We start from the raw sequence: 24,894 nt of genomic DNA on the forward strand, positions 1-24,894 counted from the left end.
GGAAAAAAAAAAAAAGAAAGAAGAATTTTACCTGTTTTCCAGCAGATTAGTTTATTTCTTGGGTTGTTACAAGATAGGATCACACTATATAGTCCGCGCTGGCCTTGAAATCACTGTTTAGCCCAGGGTGTCTTGAACTTTTGATGATCCTCCTGCTTCAGCCTCTCTAGTGCTAATTTTATAGGCCTATGCCACCACGCCCAGGTAGTGTTTCTGTTTTATTTTTATTTTTTTTCTTATTGCTAAGGTCAGGTGGGCCATGCCCAGCTTAATTTATTTATTTATTTTTTGAGTTTTATTTTTTTATTTTTATGTGTTTCTGTTTTAGCATTTAGATCTTTGATCCTTTTTAATTTTAGTTTAGATACATAGTAAGAGATACAGTTTTAGATTTAGTCTTCTGCATGTGACTCTATTAGGTTTAAAAATCATTCCTTTGTCTACTTTGGGAAGCCAGACACTTAAACTGTTTGACAGCTTGCTAAACTGTCTTGTGGCGAAACTTGTTTCTGCTTTTGAAATACCACCTTTGCTATCATTGGCTTGCTTTCAGATCTTTTACCTCTTTGCATTGTGGCGCTAACTTGGGTAACTGATTTGTTTCTTTTTTCTTTTCTTTTCTTCTTGCAGAACCGGGGATTGAACTTGAGCCCTTGTGCTTGCCAGGCAAGCGCTTATTCTACTGAGCCATCTCCCCAGCTCCTTGATTTATTTTTTAAGAGGCTTTTGTGACTGTTAGTTCTTTTTTTTTTTTTTTTTGGGTGGAACCAGGGATTGAACTCAGACCCTTTCACTTGCCAGGCAAGTGCTTATTTTGCTGAGCCATCTCCCCGGCCCCTGTGACTGTTAGTTCTGCAGAGCATTCTTCCTATGACAGTGGCAGTCCAGTTAATCCATGTGCCCTTGTTTTTATTCATTGAGCTGGGAGTTTCTTATACTGGGAATTGAACTCATGATCTTGCACTTGCCAGGCAGGTGCTGTGGCACTGAACTATATTCCCAGGCCTCACTGAGCTGTTTTTTTTTTTTTTTTTTTTTTTTTTTTTTTTTAAATCCTGTGATTATGTTGCTATTTCATTTACTTCCTCATCGTATTATAGTTTAAACTTGTTTTGTGCCATTTATGTAGAAGTTGCTTGTGTAAACATTTTCCACTAGCATCAGTTTTAAATCATTTTGTTCTCTTTCCAGAAAGAAAAGTGGTAAAATCAAGTCCTCTTACAAGAGGGAGTGTATAAACCTTGGTTGTGATGTTGACTTTGATTTTGCCGGGCCTGCAATCCACGGATCTGCTGTCTTTGGTTATGAGGGATGGCTTGCTGGGTACCAGATGACCTTTGACAGTGCCAAATCAAAGCTGACAAGGAATAATTTTGCAGTGGGCTACAGGACTGGGGACTTCCAGCTACACACTAATGTGTAAGTATTTCTTTTGTAAGGTATGGTGATGTAGGTCCTCAGAGGATGGTATTTGATGTTGACTCCTGTTAACTCTTAATACCAGGTTCAGCCTAATTGGTTTAGGATTTCTCTTAGCATTATTTAAAAAAACTCCATCACTGTATCTGTGCTGCCTTTTCAGAGGTATATAGTAAAAATGTTAGTCTCACTTTAAGTACTGAGAGTAGATGTTCATGTCAGGCTTAATATGCTGTGTAATTTTAGAAGATGCCCTAGACATTGGTAGACTGTGGCCAGTATATTGGACTTTATTACCTGTGATGTGTGGGTCAGTCATTTGACATGATTGTATAACTGAAATTAAATACTGCTTATTTTTTTTTAAAATTATTTATTTATTTTTATTTATTACATTTATTTATTGTGTGTGTGTGTGTGGCCAGCTCAGCCCACAAGGGGGCGGGGCTGGCTGGCATGTGGTGCTGGGGGATCGAACCGCGGTCCCTGTGCTTTGCCAAGCTTGTTTCAAGTAGGTGCTTTAGACCACTGAGCCATCTCTTCAGCCCCATGCTTATTTTTTTGAGATAGGATTTTGCTATGTAGTTTAGGCTGGCCTTGAAGATTTGGGCAGTCCTGCTGCTTCAGCCCTGAGGGCTAGGATTCTAGGTGTGCATCACCATGCTCTGTGCCTTAACAATTTTTAAGCCCTTTGCCCTTATTTAGTATGTTTTGATAATTTTCCTGCAGCATTATGCATTTATTTATTTGTAAGGGTCTATGGGTTCTTAGGGTCTAACTACATAGATCAGACTTGTAGTAGTCCTCTTGTTTCAGCCTCCCAAGAACTGCGAATACAGGTGTGTGCCACCACAACCAGTTTCACTTGCCCTCTCAGCATGCCCTAGGGGTGGGGCCTGCATGGCACACTGGGGATCAAACCCTGGCCACTGTCGCATTATGCATTTTATAACGTGATTGTTCATAGTAGGTATTAACTTCTTCAGTGGATGAATGTACTGTGGTGAGTTTTACCAATCCTTCGGAGTTAGGAGTTAAGAAAAGACCATTTAGGCTGGCCAGATAGCTCAGTGGACTAAAGGGCTGCTTAGGCAGAGCACAGTGGCCGGGGTTGATCCCCTGCACCAGAGCCAGCCCCGCCCTCAGGCCACACTGATACAGATTGAGACTGGGCGTGGTGGCATGTACCTGTAATCTTGTCACTTGGGAGGCTGAAACAGGATCACTTTGAGTCTGATCTCTGAAGTGAGACTCTGTAGACCCTGTATTAAATACATAAGGAAGGAAGGCAGGCAGACAGACAGACAGATAGACAAGACCATTTAGAACTTGATATGGTTTTCAGTGATACGCCACAGACCACCATGGAGGATAGATTTCCTCCTTCTTTGATAGGGGATAAAATTCATGATTCTGGCACGCTGGGCAAATGCTCTACTAAGCTGCCATCCTGTGCTGGCAGTATACTGCAATAGCAGCTTATGCCTTAGAAAGGACAATATTGTCTATTCTAGATTTACTGATCTAAAGTATCTTACAGCAATGATGGGACAGAATTTGGAGGCTCAATATATCAGAAAGTATGTGAAGATCTTGACACTTCAGTAAACCTTGCTTGGACATCAGGTACCAACAGCACTCGCTTTGGCATTGCAGCTAAATATCAGTTGGATCCCACTGCTTCCATTTCTGTGAGTACTTCTGTGGGCCTAGGATGGGATTTTGGTTCTAGGAGTCAGTTTTGGATTTGGGTGTATTGCGTTGTGTTGAAAATTTGATTAGTTTCTAGATGAGATAGGTTTAGTATTTGGGAAGCTGCTTTTCCTATGTTGACAGTTGTAGAAATTTAATTTTTTCAGGCCAGGCCACACAAGTTCATTTAACCTTAAAAGCTAACCTTAAATGTTGTTGAACTAGTATTTATTAGGATCCTTAGACCCAAACTTGTCTAATATTGGGTATTTGGTGTTTTAGCCCTGGGTGGTTCTGATTTGTTATTTGTAATTTAATTATTACTTTGACCTTTTTTTTATGGTTTATGAAATACTTTCAGGTGAAGAAACAAACTTGGTAAGGGAAAGCACCATGGCTGGCAGGGTGGGCATGGAGCAGAGTCAGGACTAGATTACATGTCTGTTTCCGTCTTGTCTAGGATGTAAGACATAGTTCTCTATGCCCAGGACTGTTCCCCAGGAGCTTATGGCTCAGAGATGCCTCCTGCCCCCTATAAAAGGCACAGTGGGATAGTTGGTGATTTTAGTCCCATCCTTAGGCTCTTTTTATCTGTCCCTTCAGACACTGTAGACTGAAGTAGGGGGAGGGGGATAGTGAGGTAGGCGAGGGTGCAGAGCAGCTGGCATCAGTTTCAGGCAGATCAGCAGCTGTTCTTAATGTCAGTTGCTTACAGGTCAGAGACTGTACTGTATGTACTGGGAGTGAAAGAAAGTTACACCATCCATGAACCCATGAGTCATTTCTGTTACAGAAGGTGCTCTTCATCGCCGAGGGCAGTATGTTTTGATAGTTTAGGCAGTAAAGTGTTAACCCCATTCTTGTTTTACTTTAGCAAGTTGTCAAAGAGAACAAGAAGCACCCAGAATGCTTTTCCTGTTGGTTTATTTTTTTCTACTACAGCACTCTAGCAATGAGAACCTCACGGTCATGCAGCGTACTTCTGTTACATTGCTGTTGTCCTCAGGTGTGGGTCTGTGGCACTGTCACAAGCTTTTTTTTTTTTAATCCTTTTCTCTTTTTATTATTTGTTTGCAATACATGAAAAATACATTCTTTGGGGAATTGGTATATGTAGATCACATCTTGATCCTTTATTTGTCATCTTCTCCTTCCCGCCCATCACAGCAGCCAGCAGAATCTGATCAGCTATGAGCAGTGTATAGTTTAAATGGAAAATAGTGTGGAACCTGTATTTCTTTGTGTGTGTGGTGTGTTGTTTGGAAATGGATTAGCATTTTCCCTAAGTAGAGCTGGTGGCTCCCCAGTTCAGCTCCTGGAAGCAGTGCTTGCTGCTCCTGTCAAAAACAGTTGCATGGTTGGCTCCTGTTAAATAATAGGAACTTGTATCCAGCTCACTGAGGCTTCTAATTTGTTGGGCAAAAGATAGTCATTAAGGGGGCAATTCTTTAGATAGTAACTCACATGATCATTGGTGGCTCAGTGATCCTGATGATTGTGGCCATAGTAGTGACCGTAAGTAATGCATATGTAGCTTTTGCCTCTATGGTTACATCAGTTCTTTCTCTGGCTTGCGTGGTGCTTTGATGTTGTGTACTCATCTTGTAAGTCCTACTCATTCCAAGTCTGGTTTGCTCATGGGCTGGCTGTCCTTGTTATTCCATACTCCAGAAATGCGGATGAGCACAGCTGCCTCAGGCAGTTAGGTCCTGGAGGTCAGGATGCTCCGTGTAAGGCTGTAGTCCTCCAGTGTGCCCTGATGTTAGTGGTAGTGGAGGATGGAACTATAAAAGGAGCTTCTCCTCACAGTATGTTGCTCTTCAGGGTTGCTGCTAGCCCTTAAAGGTCTGTGACTAAATCCTAAAATATTGGAATTTTTCAAGGAAGTCAGCGGCCTTCATTGGTAAATGATGTGCCAAGGCAAGGAAGCTCCTGTCAAGCATGGACTGGCTCTGTCAGAACTCAGTGGCTTGTGTGAGAACAAGTTATAAATAAGGGTTATTTGATGATTCTTTTTTTTTTTTTTTTGCCTTGATTTTATTGATAAACAGCAATGAGGCAGTTTCAAATCAAATAGGTAGGACAGTTTCAATAATTAACACACTGCATACATTCTTCTTAGTGGTTAATTGCTGTACAAGATGCAGACTTGATATCCTATTTACAAACACCATTAGAACAAATCATTCTGTTCATTAACAGAATGTAACTATATATCTATCCCAACCACTTTGAATACACAGATACAAAATGGACATTCATCTGTATACCCTTTTTTTTTTAAATTTTCGTTATTTGAATATTATAGGTGTGTAAACTCAGCAAAATATTATAAAAGAGTCCAGTATCCCATAATAGTATTGGGTCTTCTGCTTAACTGGCAATGTTAGAAATTGTTGACCTGAGTCCCCCACAGCTCAACATAACAGCATGGCTTTACTTCTTATATTTCGTTTTTATACTTTCCTTCTGGATGGTTAAGACCAAGGTAAAGCAGGACCTATGCAACAAGAGTTGTAGCTTTTGGGTCTGATAAGGTCAGTGAAATCCCCTCAGGATTTATCCTGAGATCCTGTACCTCAGATTGTAGATCCTTTGTCAGTGTCAGCCATGTGGATGAGTCACAGCCATTGCTTGGCCAATGTGCTCTCTGTGAAAGCCTGAGAGAATGTTTTCTCTCCATGTGACTCTCCTTAGGCACACTCTACATCATCGATCACTTTCCTCTTTGGCCCCATAATCTCCTTGATCAGAAAATTTGGGACACTACCAAGTTACGTGACGTTACAGTACAAGTTCTCATATATCCTGAATCTTAATTGACCTTAGAAGGCTAGGGCCAAATGTTGGCTTTCCTTGCAGCCCTCCTTTTTCTCTAATTTTGGTCTGCAAACTTAGGTTGTTAACCATCCAGAAGACAAGCTTGTTGTTATTATCGAACAATTTAGGCTGTTAAGCTTAACCTCACTATCTGTCTGCATATCAAACATCTTAGGCATAATATGGAACAGATATTTTTCATCAAGTATTGATATGTTGAACTTTAAGTCCCTACAGAATATGATAAAAAAATTGAAAAATTAGAATATATTTTTAAAATAGGCATAAAGAATTATATACTTCTCATGTTTGCACATAAATCCAAAAATCTCACCATATACAACCTTGAAGCAGGACAGTCCCACAATATTCCTTTTCCTGTCTCTTGCTTTCCTTCACCACACCCTTCTTGAACAACCATCTACCTGAGAGACATCTTAGCAGCAACTGGCATGTCATGACAAGCAGCCCATGTTCAGTAGACCAGAATGACAGGCACTCCAAGCATGAAACTACTATTACAATATTTGATGATTCTTAAGAGGAAGAGCCCTGTGTATTCATATCATGAATTTAGGATTTTTTTTTTTTTTTTGTTGGGGGGAGCAGGCAGGCTCCTAATGCCTTCAGGGGACACTACCGAGTTACTGTTGGCTGGCTGGCTTGAGTTGTGGGGATTGAACGACAGCAACCTGAGCCTGACTGCTTTTTTTTTTTTTTCTGACTGCTTTGTTGAAGCAGCCACTTAAAGAACTGAGCTAAGGGGCAGGCCCCCTCACATCATGAATTTAAACTTAGCATCCTTCAGTTCAGAGCTGCTGTGGGTCATGCCTGGTGAGCCTGGTGGACTGGTGAGCCTGGTCAACTTGTTAGCCCCATTTTGGCTTTTCTTTCTGGTTAGATTGGACTCCACAGGGCTGTTTTTATCAGTGGTTGCACTCTTGTCCTGTGGACAGTTTGGTTCTGGACATATGCTTGGGCTCCACTAAAATACTCTTTCTTTTTTTGCTGGGGTTTGAACCTTGGGGTGCTCTGCCTTTGAGCTACATCCACATTCCTTTTTTTTTTTATTTTAAGTCAGGGTCTTGCTAAGTTGCCCAGGCTGGCCTAGAACTTGATGCTTTTTCTTCCTGAGTAGGATTACAGATGTGTCCCATGGTGCACAGCCTTCCCTCCAAAATTTGATACTAATTTCATGGAGGAGAATTAAGTGTGGCACTGGATTTTCTTTGGCCCACGGTACAATAGTAAATTGTATCATGTCTTTCATATGTAGATCAAAAAGTTGAACTCTTCGTAATGAAATGATAGGGAAATATCTTTCTGTTCAAAAAGTTTTCTTATGGTTGCTTCTGAATTTTGTTTCAGGCAAAGGTCAACAACTCTAGTTTAATTGGAGTGGGTTACACTCAGACTCTGAGGCCTGGTAAGTATTCATACAGTGGGATTGTCTTGACTTTAGTTTAAAAAGCTTTTACTTTTCAGCTTCTTTTAAGTATATGGAAGACTCGATTATTTCTTCCCCTTTCTCCCACCCTCCCTGAGCCATGGGAAAGGCCGGTTTATCCTGACATGGTATTTGGATCTGTCCCAGGATACGAATGTTCTATTCTGTGGAAGAAAGCAGTGACCATTCTCCATTCTATTTTCTTACTTGTATCTATAGAAGAAAATACTTGTAGTTTCTGTTTAGACTTTACCTGTTTGGGTTGCTTTGGTCTCTAGAGGCTTGTTTACTTCACATAACACTTGTTCCTTGGTGTGTTTTCTGGAGTAGCACTTCTCAGATTTGAATGTGCTTGTCAGTGACCTGCAGAGTCGGTTTCAGTGCAGATCCTGATCCACTGGGTCTGGGGTGCAGAGCTCTGTACTTGTAATGAGCTCCCAAGGCCTCAGGTTCTTCCCCCTGTCTGTCTCTCTGCCTCAATGCTTAGTGTCTCAGTTTCACTGTGTCATCGTTTGTCTCTGTCTGCCCCTCCCCTCCATTTGCCATTTGATGAGCAGGGGTCTAACGTACTGGGACCATTTTCCTCTTTGAGCAGATATTTTCCCCCCAAAAGATTTATTTTGAAACTATTCTCAAACCTGAAGAAAAGTCTGAAGAAATGTTTTGCAGACATGTAGACAGACTTGCCCTAATATTTGTAGCCCAAGAGTAAGAGTTTTTTCTTCATAACTGCAATACCATTTCTTTAATGTCAATTTTCCTAATAGGTAGTTTGTATTCAGGTTTTTCTACTTGTACCTGTCCCCAAATGTCTTTTGATTGTTGTTTTTCCTTTCTAGATCCAATTATTATTCCATTCTTCTATTGTCTTTCAGTCTGAATAGTGTAAACATTTTCTAGAACATTTGGAAGCAGCATTTTTATGCTCTGTGACTTGGTACTTTGAAATCAGACTTCTTAGTACCTTGCTGCTTCCAAGCTCCCCCTGGTGGCTGACACTGGTAATTCGACTGGCGGTTGGTAGGCAGGCAGGCAGGCAGGCAGGCAGGCTCTGGGTGGCTGTTGGTGAACTCGGGGCTGGGAAGTGCTTCAGGCCCATCATGGTGCTTTGCTTTGTTTACAGGTGTGAAGCTTACACTGTCTGCCCTGGTGGATGGGAAGAGCATTAACGCTGGAGGCCACAAGCTTGGGCTTGCCCTCGAATTGGAGGCTTAATCCAGCTGAAAGAGACCTCTGGCAGTGGATATCAGATTTGGCCTTAATATATTTCCATTTTGACCAGCAGGCTTTTATTTTCCCCTAAGAAGGTGATCAAACAGAGGATCTAAACAAGAGCTGTATTTTAAATATTTAGACAGTTACCTTATTAGTTGGTTTCTAGTTGAATTCGTTATCTAGTTACCAATGCTGCAGTCATGCAGTCACCTATACATTATTTAAATGTATTTAACTGTTAAAAGAGCTACCCACCAATAATGAAATAGACCTTTATGAAACTGTGCAGTTGTGTGCATGTTTGTTTTTATGTTCCTTTTAACATTTGAATATTGCCATTGAATGACAGGAAAGTGAAGTTGAGGTTAATATTTTTTTGTTAAATTCAGCCATCATCAGATCTACTTTTGGTATCTGAGGGTATCACAGTGAATAAAACAAGTATACAAATTAATGGCTCCAAGTATTTGCAGAGTTAAAAGGTATGCCAGTTAGGGTCAGCTCTCCCTGATACCAAGACACTTGTTCTGGTGAGCACCTGTAAATTCCACCAGCATTCTGAGATTAGAGTAAGAGGATACTCTTTCTTCAGAGCTGTGTAGTTACGCAGGGGCCTTGTTGGCCTCAGGCACATGTGGAGAGAGCAGGGGATGTAGAGTTGAAGCTGCTAAGGATCTATGCTTTGTGTCAAACTCCTAAGAGTTAGTGCTACAGAAAATGCACTGAGCAGTAAGCTGGTGAGATGGGGAGTAGCGGAAGACAGAGCAGTGGTGGTGAGCTTCACATGCTGAAGCCAGCTGGTGGTTGAGAGCTCTAAAAGGTTCACCATCCGGTCTAGACTACCACAGAGGCCATGATCAAAAATAGTGTTGAAGATTGTATTACACATTCATTGGTTCTCAAAGTACTCTCCCCTTGCTTTAAACACATTCCATTCTCGCCACCTTCTGAAGCAGTTCTTGAAGTCCTCTTTCATGTGTGCCATCAGTTGTTGCAGTTATCCTTCGTGTTAAAAATGTTTACCTTTCATGGTCATTTTGACTCTAAAGAAGAGCCAGAAGTTGCTGAGAGCTGACTGGGTGCATGAGGATATGTCAGTGTTTTTTCCGAGCCTGCCTTGCCTTCAGATGGCACTTGGCGGCAGTGATACTATAATATTTGTGTGTGTGTGCGTGTGTGTTGGTGCTGGGGATTGAACTCGAGACCTTGCACTTGCCAGGCAGACGCTTATGCCGCTGACCAGTATCCCCAGCCCATTCACTATAATATTTTTGATCATGAAGACACAAGACCTTCTAGAACTGCTTCATAAAGTGGCAAGAATGATGGGATAAGTATTTGAAGTGAGAGTATTTTAAAGAGGATTAATGGCATTGACATTTACTGTCATACTTACATGTTTTGGAGACAGGGTCTTACTATTATAGTCTAGGCTGCCCTCAAACTTGGATCCCCTTGCCGCAGCCTCTTGAGTGCTGCAATTATAGGTGTGTATTACCACACTTAGCTCTGCATTTTTTTGTACTGGGAATCAAACTCAGGACCTTCTGCTTGCCAGGTAGGTGGAGTTTTCTCTCTCTCTCTCTCCCTCTCCCTCTCCCTTTTTGTGGAACCAGGGATACTGAGCCATCTCCCTGGCCCTAAAGAGTGTGTGTTTAACACAACACTGTTGTTTGGTCTGCTGCTGAATAAGCCCTAGTGAGAAGTCATGACTGTTTCCTTCCAGGCAGACGCTGCTAGAAGTTATGTGGAGGAATAAGCCTGGGGTAGCTTTTATCTGGACATGAGTGGTTAACATTGATGTGTGATTTTGGTTGGAAAAGTAAGAAAGAGCAGGGTGGGGAGATAGCTGAGCTTGGTCTCAGTGCCTGCCTGGCAAGCACAAGGACCCAGGTTTGATCCCTGTACTGCATGCCCTGCTGTGCCAGGGAGGCTGAGACAGGAAAATCACTATGAGTCTGAGCTGTGTAGCAAGACCCTGTAACAAATAAAAGTGTTTTAAATTTTAAAGTAGGAAAGCAAGTTTTCTCCTGGGAGTAGAGGGTTGATAAAATGGAAAGGATAGAGGAGAGTTGGTGAGCACATCCAACACTGATCCGCCTTGAAGATGGAAAAGCAACAAGATGGGATACTTTAGAACCCAGCTCTCAAGAACTCCTGCATGCTACCAGCCTGGGGTAGGAAGAGCCCAAGAGGGTGAAGCCTAGTCAGAGTTTCCTCATGGGACTGGTGCACAGAGGCCCTCCTGGGCTCTCCTGAGGGATTGGCTGGAGCACATGGACTGAAGAGGGCTTCTCCAGCAGGCTCAGGCTCCCGGACACACCCGAGGCTGGGCAGCAGGCTGCCATGGAGCCAGGCCCTGGTGCTCAGGACACCGGTGTTGCAAGCGGGGAGGGAGCAGCTCCTTGTCCTTGGGGTGGCTCTGGGCCTCTGGCTGATGAGCTCTACAGTGGGATCCATCTGGTCCGTACCTGCAGTGTGCACAGTGAGTGTGGTGCGTCTTCAAGTGCGTTGTCCCCAGTCCCGGACGTGCACCCTATTAGCCTAATGAGTCACGAGAAAAGTCCTTTCGGGTTCCTGCTACTCAGATCCAGCCACCTTAGATGTGCTCCAGACACCCCCAACCTAGGGACGTCAAGGGCTAACCCAGGAGAGCACCGCCTCTCTTGAGGCGAGACCTTCCTGTGGGGCCTGGAGCTTTGGACAGGCAGAGCGCTTGGCTTAAAGGTGTTCAACAGAGCCTGCGGGGTCCCTTTCTACCCTCCTCTAGGGAAGTGCTTATTCCACTAAGCTATCACCCAGGCCCCTCTACCCTCGAAAGGGGTGCCAGATGTGACATCCTGCCCTCTGGGAGGTTGCTATCTACAGACAGGCCTGTGCTTTCCACCTGCCTGGACCTTCCGACTGCGGGTAGTGGGGTGGCGGTGAGGGTGTAGTAATGAGGGTGTATGCAGGTCTCAGGCCTGGTTTTCAGGGGGTGGCGGTGGGGAGCCCACAGTTGTGAAAAAACCAAAGGCTTCCAAGGTATACGACCATCTTGGTCGCTGCAGGTGCCCCTTCCCACTGCCACCTTGGGGTCCTCCCCACTCATCCTACTGTACTGACCTGAAATTTCCTCAGCCCGAAGAGGGGGCCAGGTAGATCAAGAGCATGTGCGCCGTGCACATGTGGGTGTTGGTTTCACAGGGCCTCGTACCCCGAAAGGCAGGGTGGAAGCTACATCCTCCCAGGATCAGGTCAGGAAACAGTGCCAGGAGGGCTGACTGCTGTAACTGGACTGCCCCACCCCCGGACTCAGCACCAGGGAGGAGGCTCTGGGGGCCATAGGCCCCAGTCCTATTTTATTGTTGACTTTAAAAAATTAGGGTCAGGGCCTGGTTCAGCCTCCCTCAAACCCACTTGCTAGGGGCGAGCCCTAGATTTTGAAGGCCAAGGTGAGGCCATCACCCAGGGGCAGGAGACTGATGTGGACCCTGGCGTCTCTCCAGATGCGTTCGTTCAGATTTCGTACACACTCGGCCTCCTTGTCTCCTTTCTGAGGCTGCAGCACTTCTCCCTGCCACAGGACCTGTGGGGAGCCCGGGACATCATGGGGTGGAGTTAATGGGCACAGGCGTTAGGGCCTAGCGAGGGGAGGTTCCCAGTGCCCTGGGAAAGCAGGGGGACGTGGGAGGCCCCAGGACCCAGCCCTTGGCAGGTATCCTGTCCTCCACGGGGTCCTTACTCGGGGGATGGCGAGGACGCCTCCAGGTCGTAGCAGCTGCAGACACCGCTCATAGTAGGCAGCGCAGTTCCCCTTGTCCGCGTCCACCACCACCATGTCAAAGGTGCCAGCCTCGCCCGCCGCCAGGAGCTCGTCTGGGGGAGAGATGGACAGGTGCACTCGCACGCGGCCGTGCCCTGAGAGGCGGCGTTGGGTGCTGGCAGTGCCCAGCACTCACCCAAGGTTTCCAGCGCAGGCCGCAGCTGCAGATCGATCTTGGACTCCGCTTCAGCCTGCAGGAGGAGGAAGGTCAGCGCCGCGGCTTCTCTACTGGGCCGACAACACCCAGGGTGACAACGCTCACCTCTCGCCACAGGGGCCTCCCCAGAGCCGGGGGCCCCGCGTCCACTTCGCAGGTCACCACGCGCCCGGCAGGGGGCAGCGCCAGCGCCAGCGCCAGCGCGCAGTAGCCAGTGAAGGTTCCTGGGGACCGGGGTGCGCACAGCTCAGCGCTGGCACTTCGGGTCCCCGGTCCCGAGGGCCCCCTCTGTGCGCCTACCCAGGTCCAGGGCCTTCTGGGCCTTGATGAGCCGCGCCAGGTTGGCCAGCAGCTGCGCCTGCTCACAGGTCAGCATGGAGTCCCCCTGCAGCTGCTCCAGGGTCAGCTGTAGGGGATAGGGACACCATCCTGGGTCACCCACCCTGCCTCGGGTTATGGGTCCCAGGGGGCGCGGTGGTTGGTGCGGTCCTCAGGGAAGGTTCTGGCGCCCGGCGGGGACGGATCCGGAATCCCAGAGGAGGCCACCGAACAGCCAAGGTCACCGGGCCATGTGGGGCCACCCGCCCGCCCCGCTGACCAGCCGCAGATTGCGCAGCGCCGGGTGTTCCCGCATAGAGCGGCTCAGCAGGTACTGCCATAGGGGACTGTCCTCAGGTGGCAGCAGGCGCTGTTGTCGCCGGCTTCGCCACGGGGGCCACCGCTTCCCTGCGGAAGAGGATGCAGGATCAGAGTTTGGAGCCCGGGCTGCGCGTCCCCGCTCTAGCGCGCACACACATCAAGCCCCACTCACCCAGGAAGACGCCCGTGACGAAGGCGGCGCCTAATGCGGCAGAGCCCAGGGCGACCGCGGCGGGCACGGAGAGCCGGGGCGTGGGATGGGTCATGGCGCGTGGCGGCAGCGGCTTGAGTCAGAGCGCAGTGGAGCCGCATGGCCACCTCTGGCTCTTGGCTCCACCCTGCGCGGGCCCTGCCCGCGGAGCTGCATCTCGAGCGCCTCCTGGCGGCCCCATCGCCCCCCGCAAGCAGCACTGGACGACGTGCGCCCTCTGGTGGCCTCATGTGGAACTACACAGGTGCCGGGATTAGGCAAAGCATTTGTGGGTGTGGTGTCTGTGCGCGGGGGGTGGGGTAGGGGGTGGGAGGATAAGGGGTTGGGGGGAGGGGGAGTGTAGACGCGTAGAGCCGAAAGTACCAATCCGAGGGCCCTCTGGCTATGCTGCTTTCTCCTTGCCACCCTTTCTGCCGAGCCCAAGCTCACAAGTGGATGTTCCTGTGGAGGGTGTCATTGGAAGTGGAGCAAGAATGACCCGAGTGCAGGTGACAAAGGCGTCCGAGAGAGCAAGGGAGGGATCAGGCTGTGATCTCGGGTCAGCCAGTCTCTGGGTCTCAGTTTCCTCCTTTCTGTGCAAAGGGGACCACAACTTTCACAGACTGGGATGCAGTAGGTGCTCAATAAGTGGCAACTGCTGCGAGATCACCAGCTGGCGGGAAGACTCCTGAGTTAGTGACCAGCTGGCGGTCATTCTGGCGTCCACTGATTGGGCACCTACTGCGTGCCGGGCTTCCCAGGTTGCGAAGGGCACCCCGCCGTTTCTGGTTTGTTCTGGTATCAGGTCAAAGTGCAAAGAGCACAAGACCGACCCCCTGAGTGGAGACACCCCCCCATACTAAGGCCTGCACCCAGGACCTTCACACCCAGCTCCAATCTCAGCCCAGTTTTATTTATTTATTTTTCAGCTCAGTTTTTACTTCTTATGTTTGATAAGAGCCTGTTGCCCAGCTCCAAATTACCATCTCTCTGTTTCAGCCTCCCAAGTCCGGCCCCTTAATAACAACGGAGAAAGGGCTGGGGAGATAGCTCAGTGGCATAAGCGCTGCCTGGCAAGTGCAAGTTCCTGAGTTGGATCTTCAGTATCGAAAAATAAAAAGTAACGGAGAGCCGGGGCCCTGGGATGGGTCATGGCGCGTGGCGACATGGGTGGGCATTGAGTCCCCGGGGGACGGTGTCAGGCGGCGCCGTGGGGTGAGAGTGGCTGGGCCACTGAGGGCGACACGGCGACTCCAGGGGCAGAACCCCTAGAAGCTGGCCCAGGGGTTGGGCGGTCTCGGGTAGTTTAGAGCACGGCATCCAATCAGGTGGGGTGGAGCGGAAGTTCTGGCCAATCAGTGGCTGGCCCAGGCCAGGTGTGGGCGGAGCCTGCAGGCAGCCTAAAGGTCTGTGTGGGTTCCTTTGAGCATAGAGGCTGCGCTCCCACCTTCCTGTGGGCTAAGCACACCGCAGATGCCAAATGCATGATCTCGGAACAGCGAGCTGGGGGTGCCCGTGCTGCCGGGGGACAGATTTGCAACCCGAGAATAATGACATTAGAGGGCTCTATACTGAGCATTGCTGGAAACTAGGCGATAGTATTCCTTCCCTTCTGTGTAGCCCAGGTTGGCTCAGGAAGAAGCGATTCGCCTGCTTCAGCCTCCTAAATGCTGGGATTTCAGGTGTTACCACTTTTTGTACTGAGAGCCTCGCTGTGTAATCCCTGCTGTGGTTGAATCTGCCGGGCTCATCCTGTCTCAGCCTCCGGATTACAAGGGTGCACAGGCCCGACTCCGTTTTTCTGGCTCGTTGTCCTTGACCCGTGGGTTCCACGCGCCCGACTCCGTGGCACCGCGGGTCCCTTGTCCCCTATAGGGTTCGATGGCCGCAGGCCTCTTCCTGCTCCCAGGCCGGCTTCAGCCCGAACCGAGGCGGGGAGGGAGGCTGTCACTATATATCCCCGTCAGATTAAAAAACTAATTTGAAAAGATTAATGTATTCCATTCTTGTTACGCTGGCTCTGCTACCTCTGGGCCTGCGGCCGCGCTGCCTCCTGATTATTGAATTTTTATGGCCTGGTAATTAATTGCAGATTCCCTGTTTTGTTCTATTTCTTTTTCTCTGACATTTTAATTTCAACAAAAAGCAGTGGTCTCGAGCAGGTTCTCTCCGGAGATCCTAATGGTCTATAAAACAGGATGACTTATGCGCGCGGCACCCACGTCGGCGGGCGCGGATCCTGGAAACCTTGCTGAGCGCGCACAATTCGCCGCCCGCGCCCGGCTCGGAGGAGCGGAGTCTCGCGGCTGGGCCAGGGCCGGTTCCCCGCGGGGGCTCGCCGCCGGCCTCACTTGCCCGTCTGGGCTCGGGCGGCTGCCGAGGGCGGGGCCCGAGGCCCCAAGTCTGCAGCCAGGGGTCGCCCGCCAGGGGGCGCTGTCGGGGAGCCGGGCCCGGGTGGGCGGGGCGTCCGGGTCTCGCAGGCCCCGGAAGTGACTTGGGGCGAGACCTGGCGTAGAAGCCGGCGCTGGGCGTTTTGGGTTACGTATTTAGGCACTGCCCCCTGGTGCGCAGCGTGGATCCGAGGAGGCAGGACGGGAAGCCGAGTCCAGGGCACAGAGGGGTTTCAGTTAGGAAGGGGGCTCACCATGTAGCTCAGGCTGGCTTCGAACTTGCTGTTACCCAGGCTGGCCTGGAGCTCACCCTCTTCCTGCCTCAGCCTCCCGGGGGCGGGGACGACGGGCGGGCAGGGCGATCCTTGAGTCTTTTGAGAGCTCAACTCTCTCTGTGTTTTCTCCCTGCAGAGTTCCCCGATCGTGTAAGGCAACGACGCAGGGGCTGACGTTAGTGGGGGAGACCTGCGGCTCCTCCTCCTGGAGAGGGTGTGGGGTTCTCGGGCGCTTTCCTGTCCCCTTGCTGCTCCCCGGGAAGCGGGATCCCCCCAGCTGTAGGGACTGGGGTACGCAGGCATCCCGGCCCTGCACAACAAGGCTTCTGACAAGGACAGCACACGAAGGCCCGGAGGGGCCTGCTGGGCGTGGCCCGTGGCCTTCCTAGCCAGTGCCCCCCAGCCTGTAACCCCCCCCATCCCCCGACTTGCGGGCTACTCCGGAGTTTCCAGAGTCTAAATTCTGTTCTTTGCAACAAGGTGGATTCTAGTCTGGTGTGTGTGGGCGCGCCCCTGTCATTCCAGCCCTCTGGGAGGCTGAGGCAGGAACATCCTGAGTTGGAGCCCCGCCTGGGCAGTCGGCAGCCCGGGGGTGGGCACAGCAGGCCAGGGAAGCTGCCCAGGCCACCTTGGCCCAGCAGTCAGACCCAGTTACACAGCTCCGATTCCCAACTTGCCTCTGCCAGCTCTGGGCTCGTGAAACACACCGCATTACAGTGACCGGTGCACGTCCATGCTTGAAGGAGGGCGATTCACAATAACTAAAGCTTGGAAGCCGCCTGTATGTCCAACAGACGAGTGGATAAGGAAAATTGATACTTACACACAGTGGAGCCATAGAGAAGGACAAAGTTAAGTCATGTGATTTCTCTTACATGGAAACCCAAAGCATAAAGAATTAAGGAGAAAATAAAAGATGGATAATAGGAAACGGTGACAGAGCTTTTGCAAAAGAGACAGGGTCAGGGCTGGGGAGATGGCTCAGTAGAATAAGTGCTTGCCTGGCAAGCGCAAGGGCCTGAGTTCAATCCCTGCTTCCACCAAAAAAATAAAAATAAAAAAAAGGGCCAGGAGATGGAGGGGGAGAGAAGAAGGGGAGGAGAAAAAAAATTATTGAGATGTACCCTCTCCACGCAGCAGCTCCCCACGAGGAGTGTAATCATTGTGTACTGAAAACATGTAATAAAAATCTTAACTAGAAAAATAATATATACTACATGTTTATTTTTAATTTTAAAGAGAAAAAAACATTTCAAAACAAGGTAACAGGGTAAATGGCTAATACATTGCATGTTGTTATCTTTAAATTAGTTACTCAAAGTACATGACATAGGCATTTGATTATCCAAACAATATTGTATAGTACATGTTTATTTTTTTAAATGGCATTTTATTTTTTATTACTTTTTAATTTATGTGTTTGGTACAGGGTCTTGCTATGCAGCTCTGACTCGAAGTGATCCTCTTGGCTCAGTCTTCCCAGCGCTGGGATTATGGGTGTGCACCACTGCACCCATTTCAGTGGTTGGCTTGCTGAAGGGTGGCACAGCATGTGGTGCCCGGGATCGAACCTGGGTTCTTGCGCTTGCCAGGCAGGAGCTTAGACCGCTGAGCTATCTCCCCAGCCCAGCATGTTTAAGTTAAAGAATTTATTACAGAAAAAGACCTGCTTCCATGAATCCCCCCCGCACTACCCTCCCGCACTTGGGACACACTTCTGCCACCATTCTTGCCACTTTCTGCAGCCGTTCTGGAAGTCCTCTTTCCAGAATGTCTTCAGCTGTGCTCAGCGGGTGACTTGCTGTCCTGAATTGATGTAACACATTCACTTTTTATGACTACTTTGACTTTAGGGTACAACCAGGAGCTGAACAGTGCCAGGCCCAGTGGACACGGTGGACACGGACCAGAGGGACACCTTCCCAAGCCTGCCCTTCCGGGGGATGGCCCTCGGCGGAGCATGCACCTTGGGAGGGCCTCCCCACACCTGGGTCGGGTCCTTCCCCCTTGAGACTTTACTGCCCAACAGCACCCAAAGGGGAGCCCGCCTGAGGGGCCTGCGGAGGTGGGGGTGGGGCTCTGCAGGGACGCCTGCCTTGTAGGCGACAGTGGGGCCCTTACGTAATGCTTCCTGTGCCCCAGTTGCTCCTTCTATGCGACTGTGAGTTGAATTCAGGGCCTTTGCACTTTTAAAAAATTTTGTGTTTTAAAACTGAGTCTTCCTTAGTCACAAAGTCACCCGCCCTGGTCTCAAACTTTCCATCCTCCTGCCTCAGCCTGCTAGAGAGCTGGAATGACAGGCCTGGCCCACCATGCCTAGCTTGCCAGCTCCTTCTTACGGCTTCCTAGGAACTTCCTTAGCCCTCACAATCATTCTGTATGCGTGGAGGTACTGTTTTTATCCCCATCTTATCGATAAGAAAGCTGAAGTATAGAGAAGGAGTTAAGGGGGCTGGTGAGATGGCTCAGTGTTCTAAAGCGCCTACTTGGAACAAGCTCAGCAAAGCACAGGGACCGCGGTTCAATCCCCCAGCACCACATGCCAGCCAGCCCCGCCCCCTGGTGGACTGAGCTGGCTACATACACACAAAATAAATAAATAAATATTAAAAAAAAAAAAAAAAAAAAAAAAAAAAAAAAAAAAAAAAAAAAAAAAAAAAAAAAAAAAAAAGAGAGAGAAGGAGTTAAGCAACTTGCTCCAAAGAGTACAGCATCTAAGTAGTGGAGCAGGGATTTGAAGCATGTTCCTCTGGCGTCAGGGCTTATGCTTTTTACTATTCTGGAGGCAGCGCTATCCCCATCATGTGGCTTATCCTCATTGATCAAGGTGGCTGCTTGAAGCCCAGCCATCACACCCTTCCTCCAATATTCAGGAAAAGGAACAATAGAAAAAAGGGCTCACTCTTCCTTTCAGAAAACTGAACAAGGCTTGAAGTTTCACAGATCCTTCCACTCCCATCCCACATGGCCACACTGTAGCTAAGAAATAGTCTTTATTCTGCCAATTGTGTGCTTGGTGATAAATCAGTTCTACTCTGAAAGCTTAAAGGAGAATGGCTCCTGGGAACACTGAGCATCGCTGTTGCACTTCATATGCAAGGAGTCTGAGCCCACAGAGGCACACAGGCTGCTGGGGGCCACACAATAGGAAGGGGGCACCTAGGCCTTCTGTCTGCGACCCCTCAGTTCTTTGGGGATGAGGACCGTAGCTCTGTATGTAACCCCTTCCAGCCCCCTAGTGGCCCTGGGGCCCTGGCCCTGCTACACCTTGGGCTGGGCCTCCAGGGGTGGACCCGCTGACAGCCCCCGAGGACTCCTGGCCGCTTGCAGCCCCAGGGGTTTGGGTCACTCTGGTCTCCTGGGGGAGTAGGGAGTGTGGCGCCCAGGGGGTCTGGTTGGGATTTGGAGCTAGGTGGGAGTGGGATCTGTTTTGGGGACAAAATACCGGAGGTCCAGAATTAAGGAAGGAAAGGTTTATTTAGCTCAGTTTGTGGAAGTTTTAATCCATACTCTGCTGGCTATGAGGCAGAGGGCAGTAGTTCATAGCGGCAGAAAACAGCAAAAGTGGCGAGAGCAGAAAGGAGGGGCAGCGGTGTAGGAGCAGCACTGAGTAAGCCTGTGTCCCTCCCTTGTGTGGCCTTCAGGCTGCCCGCCCCAGCAGGCTGCCCGCCCCAGCAGGCTGCCTGCCCCAGCTGGCTGCCCGCCCCAGGGTGAGTGTAGCACTCACACCTATCACCCAGCATTGGACCATGAATCAATCATAAACTTTGGAAGCTCGCCTTATGACTGTATGCTGGAGGGGAACTGAGCCTCTCCTCTTGCTCCCTGGGGCCTGCATGCCCACATGTGAACAGGGGAACTGAGGCAGCAGAGGATAGGCCTGCGTCCCAGGAGCTGTGTTCTGGGATGGAGGCAGCTAGGTCCCTGTGGGACACGTAGCTGCTATGTTCTCTGTCTCCACCATTCAGGCTGGCCTCCGACTCCTCACTATGGAGCCCAGGCTGGCCTGGAACTCCCACCGACCACCCTGTCTCAGCCTCTCCAGTGCTGGGCACCTAGAGCCTGAGTTGGAGCTGGCAGGTCTCTGTCTTGGAGCCATCGGGCCACCCGCTTTCAGGTTAGTGCCCTCCTTCTGAGCCCGTCGGGCCCTTAGGAGAGCTCGAAGGTCGCGGTCCTTGGCTGTGGCTGTGACCGTGCTATGGAACGTGAGGAAGTCTCTCTTCCATCCGGGCCTCAGTTTCCCCATTGTCTGGCTGGTGCAGGAGGCTGTCTGGGTCCAAGGCCAGCGATGCACCCGGAAGTGGCAGGAAGGCTTCTCCAGACCCTGCCTGCTCTCTCCTGCACAGGGGACCGAACCACAGGCCAGCACTGTTTCTCGGTCCCCTGGACATGCTGACCTGAGTGCTGGGGCCTCAGCCACCTTCCCGTCAAGCCCACTGGTGGAGAGCTGAGGGCTGGGGTTGCAGAACAAACAGTGCTAGGACCTGTGGGGAGCCCTCTTTGGGGGCCTCTGTGTCCCCCAGGCCAGCAGGGAAGGCAAGGGTGGCTTGTCCTTGGGCTAGGCTGAGAAGAAGGACCTCAGGTGGCTGTGGAGCATGGCTGTTAGCCCAGCACTCCGGGAGGCTGAGGTCGGGGGTCCCAAGTTGGAGCCCGGTCCTGGCGATTAGTGAGACCCTGTCTCAACATAAGAAAATTATGTTTTACTTCTGAGACCTGGGTTCAATCCCCCGATTCAGAAACAAAGAAAGAGAAGGACAGAGAGAGAAAGAGAAGGACAGTGAGAGAGTGAGTGAGAGCAAGAGAGACAGATAGACAGACAGACAGACAGACAGACAGACAGAGACAGAGGCCTTCTTGGCTTTGGGGGAAGCTTTCAAAGGCCTCGTCCTTAGCTTTTGGTGGCAGTGTGCAGATGCTGCCACCAAACTCACTTGGCCTCCACCTCCCTCTTGTGTCCCCATGTCCTTTTCTGTCAGCAATTGGACACACTGGACTGGAGCATCACCCCTTCTGTCACCTCAGCCAGTGACACCTACAGTGACCCATTTCTATACCAGGATGCACGTCCTGGAATCCTGGTGGCAGCGCTGTGTGGCATTTTCCTGGGCCCCAGGTGTGGTGCTGAGTACCTTTCATCCCAACTACTTGGAAGGCTGCGGCGGGAGGCTTGTGAGTTCAAGTCTTGCCTGGGCAACTTCACAAGACTTGATCTCAAAGTAATAAATAAAGAGAGGCTGGGGACATAGCTCAGTGGTCCAGCACCCTTGGGTTCCATCCTCAGGACTACAAAAAAGAAAAGAAAAAGCATCTCCTGGGAGGACACTGTGCACCCACGACAGGCAGTTATCCTTTGGGTTGTTGGTGAGCAGCTGTTAGCCAGCCTGCTTCTGTGACAGGGCGGGGCGCAGAGGTGAGGCTGTGTGGCTGAGCTTCTCAGCAGGTTGGGGTGGGACTGGGGCTCCCCCCGGGGAGCTGCTAGAGCTGAGAATTGATCACACAAGCAGGAGGAGGCAAGGTGGTCTCAAAACAAGGAGCGCCCAAGGAGGGCTATGTAAACAAGCTTCTCCAGTCCAAAACAAACAAACAAACAAACAAACAACACACAATGAAACAAAACCCCCAAACAGCATGTTCCTCTGCAATCCAAGAACAGGTTGGTAGGCAAAGGTGTGTCACATGACACCAACTTGCCAAATGTATGAATAAATGCACTGAAGTGCTTGAGTGGTTCCTTTTCCTCCTCCCGACCGGAGAGCCATGCCACCTGACCTCAGCTTTCTGTATATCGCCTCTTAGCTTTATCTCTCCATCTTCTCCTATCCTTCTTCACAGGAACTGCCAGAGCTGTGCTATGAGGTGCTCCTCCTCACTAACATGTGCAACCTCTAGTAACCATAGGTACTTGGAGAGTAACAGGTGGATTCCCGAAGGCCAGCTTTGTTTGCTTATTTGGTTTTTGAGACCGGGTCTTTCTAAGTAGTTCAGGCTGGCTTTGAACTCACTTTGTAGCCCAGGATGGCCTTAAAGAAATCCTCCTGCCGTAGGCTCCTAAGGAGGAAGATTACAGGCGTGTACTCTGGCTTCTGACCCTGTCTAACTGCCTGTGATATTTCTGTCTAACCTGGCTGCCTGCAACAGCCCAACCATGGAACTCTCAGGTGGTGGGTGAGAGTGTACGGTGCAGGTGTTACAGAAAAGAGCACGACGTGCTCTCCAAAAACTGGAGACAGAATCACCATTGACACACTGGTCTTACTCCCGGGTATGTAGTCAAGGGAGATAAAATCTTCAGGTCAAAGAGATCCTTGCCTATCTGGGCAGGAAGCGCACGCCTGTTGTCCCAGCACTCGAAGGCTGAAGCGGGAGGATTGCTGTGAGGTCAAGGCCAGCCTGAGCTACATAGTATGGGAGGCCCTCTCTGTGGCTCCAGTTACACAGGAACCCTGCAGTGAGTTCTCCATCTCGTGCCATGGGGGAAGGCCGCACAAGAGGCACAGTGGTGGTGCAGCAGGGGTCTGGGACGAGCAGCTGTCTGAGGGAACAAAAGGCCATGAGGCAGGCAGAACCTTGGTATTTATTGACAACATCTGAGGCAAGGTCAGTGGGTGAAGGCAGTGGGTGTTTCCAGGAGTAGGAATGGGGACTATGGTGGGCTAGGAAGGACAAAAAACCCTGGCAAGGGACAAGACAGGGAGCTGATGAGGAAACGATAGCTTCCCCAGGTGCCTCATCATCAGCAGCAGGTCTTACCTTGTCCTGTGAGGGCTACATAGTGGTTAGTGCTAGGCTTCCAGCTGTGAGCAGAAAAGACCAGGGAGGCCCCCACATTTCAACCTGTCTGAAAGGGCAGGACAAGGACAAGCTTGGATGTCCTCCTAGACTCAATTTATAATCAGTGGTCCCCAATATCAGTGAGACACTGTCTCAAAAAGTCCAAAAGCCATAACAAAACCAAAAAATGAGTATATTACTGAGCATGGTGGCACATTCCTGCAATCCTAGCACTAGGAGGCTGAGGCAGGAGGATTGCAAATTTGAGTCCAGCTGGGGCAACTCAGTGATTTAGCAAGACTCTGAAGATGAAAAAGTCTGGGGATATAGCTTAGAGCAAAAGACCTGGGTTCAATCCCTGGTGAGACACACACACACCCACACACCCACACACCCAAAGTCCCAGGTACATATCCGAGGGAACGGAAAACATAGGTCCTCAAAAGAAAAGGACGATGCAGCAGCTCGAGCGGTTTCCATTTGCAGCCTGTGATGATCAGCGATGTGTTCTGCAGATACTTGACCACTGGAATGTCTGCCTTTAAGAAGTATGTACGTGGAGGGTGGGGAGATAGCGCAGAGGCATAAGCACGTACCTGGCGAGCACGGGGTCCCGAGTTCAATCACCGGCCCTGCGTGCCTTGCTGGTGGCGCACCCGTGTAATCCGTGAATGTTCTTAGCAACATTCTTCATCATAGCCCCAGAATGAAGGCAGTGAAAGCATCCAGCAACTGGTGAATGAAAAGATAAAATGTGGAAATGCGGTATAGCCATGGGATAGAGTATTACTTACCATAAAAAGGAGTGATGTATTTTTATTTTTTTTAATTTTTAAATACACTTTATGTTTTTAATAGTTTGTATCTACATGAAAGTTATCAAGGTACAGAGTTCCTGTATACCTGACAACCAGTTTTTCCCATTATGAATCTTACATTATAGTTACATTTTTTTCCTAAGTATAGAATGAAAAGTGTTAATTATTACTAACTGAAGGACATGCTTTGGTCATATTTTCCTTTTTTTCCCTCATAATTTTATTGAGAAACAAATAGCAATGAGACAGTTTCAAACCAAATTGATAGGACAGTTTCAATAATTAACACATTGAATACATTCTTCCTAGTGGTTAATTGCTGTACAAGATGCAGGCATGATATCCTATTTACAAACACTGTTACAACAAATCCCTTTATTCATTAAGAGAATGTAACTATATATCTATTCTAATCATTTTGAATACACAGATACAAAATGGACATTCATCTGTATCCCCTTTTTTGTTTAGTTCTGTCATTTGACTATTATAAGTGTGTCAACTCAGCAAAATATTCTAAAAGAGTCCAGTAGTCCATAATAGTATTGGGGCTTCCGCTTGACTGGCAGTATCAGAATTTTTTTTTTTTTTTTTTTTTTTTTTTTGTGGAACTGGGGATTGAATTCAGGCTGTTGCACTTGCCAGGCAAGCGCTTATTCTACTGAGCCATCTCCCCAGTCCAGAAATTGTTGGCCTCAGTCCCCTACAACTCAGCACAGCACCATGGCTTTACTTCTTGTACTTCATTTTTATACTTTTCTGCTGGATGGTTAAGACCAAGATAAAGCCAGACCTATGCAACAAGAGTTGTAGCTTTCAGGTCTGCTAAGGTGGAATGAGGTATTTTTAGTTTTATTTTGTTTCACAGTACTTGGAATCAAACCCAGGGACCCTACAATGAGCTATGTCCCCAGCTTTTTAAAAAGTCTTTCTTTCTTTTTTTATTGTGGAACCGGGGATTGAACTGAGGCCCTTGTACTTGCCAGGCAAGTGATTATTCTGTTGAGCCATCTCCCCAGCCTGCCTGCCTGCCTGCCTGCCTTTCTCTCTCTCTCTCTCTCTCTCTCTCTCTCTCTCTCTCTTCCTTCCTTCCTTCCTTCCACAAAACAAAACAAGCAAAGAACCTTACTCAACTCACTGGGTCTTTTATTTTCAGAGTGAATTTTATGGTATGTGAATTAGACTGCAATAACATATGCAAAAAATGAGAGAATAAGGGGGGAAATAGAGATATTTTAATTTGTGCTAAAATCAAG

General features: G+C 49.0%; 2 protein-coding genes across 2 annotated transcripts in view; one reads left to right on the forward strand and one right to left on the reverse strand.

The window, feature by feature from the left end:
* LOC101576673 (voltage-dependent anion-selective channel protein 2) overlaps positions 1-9,041 on the forward strand; it is an 18,854-nt gene extending 9,813 nt beyond the window's left edge. The window contains exons 7-10 of the mRNA XM_004624041.2: positions 1,192-1,419; positions 2,960-3,110; positions 7,300-7,357; positions 8,502-9,041. Of these exons, the coding sequence (XP_004624098.1) occupies positions 1,192-1,419; positions 2,960-3,110; positions 7,300-7,357; positions 8,502-8,593 (529 nt within the window). The 3' untranslated portion in view covers positions 8,594-9,041. The remainder of the gene's footprint in view (positions 1-1,191; positions 1,420-2,959; positions 3,111-7,299; positions 7,358-8,501) is intronic.
* A 2,860-nt stretch (positions 9,042-11,901) lies between these two features.
* Comtd1 (catechol-O-methyltransferase domain containing 1) lies at positions 11,902-13,535 on the reverse strand. Its single transcript, XM_004624043.2, has 7 exons — positions 13,367-13,535; positions 13,154-13,281; positions 12,856-12,961; positions 12,661-12,779; positions 12,535-12,589; positions 12,318-12,451; positions 11,902-12,161 (listed from the first exon to the last, which is right to left on the reverse strand). Exons 1-7 carry the CDS (start codon positions 13,458-13,460, stop codon positions 12,009-12,011), a joined length of 789 nt encoding a protein of 262 aa, XP_004624100.1. The 5' UTR covers positions 13,461-13,535; the 3' UTR covers positions 11,902-12,008.
* Positions 13,536-24,894: the final 11,359 nt, after the last annotated feature.

Source organism: Octodon degus, unplaced genomic scaffold (assembly GCF_000260255.1).
Source record: "Octodon degus isolate 3935 unplaced genomic scaffold, OctDeg1.0 scaffold00005, whole genome shotgun sequence".
NCBI lineage: Eukaryota > Metazoa > Chordata > Mammalia > Rodentia > Octodontidae > Octodon > Octodon degus.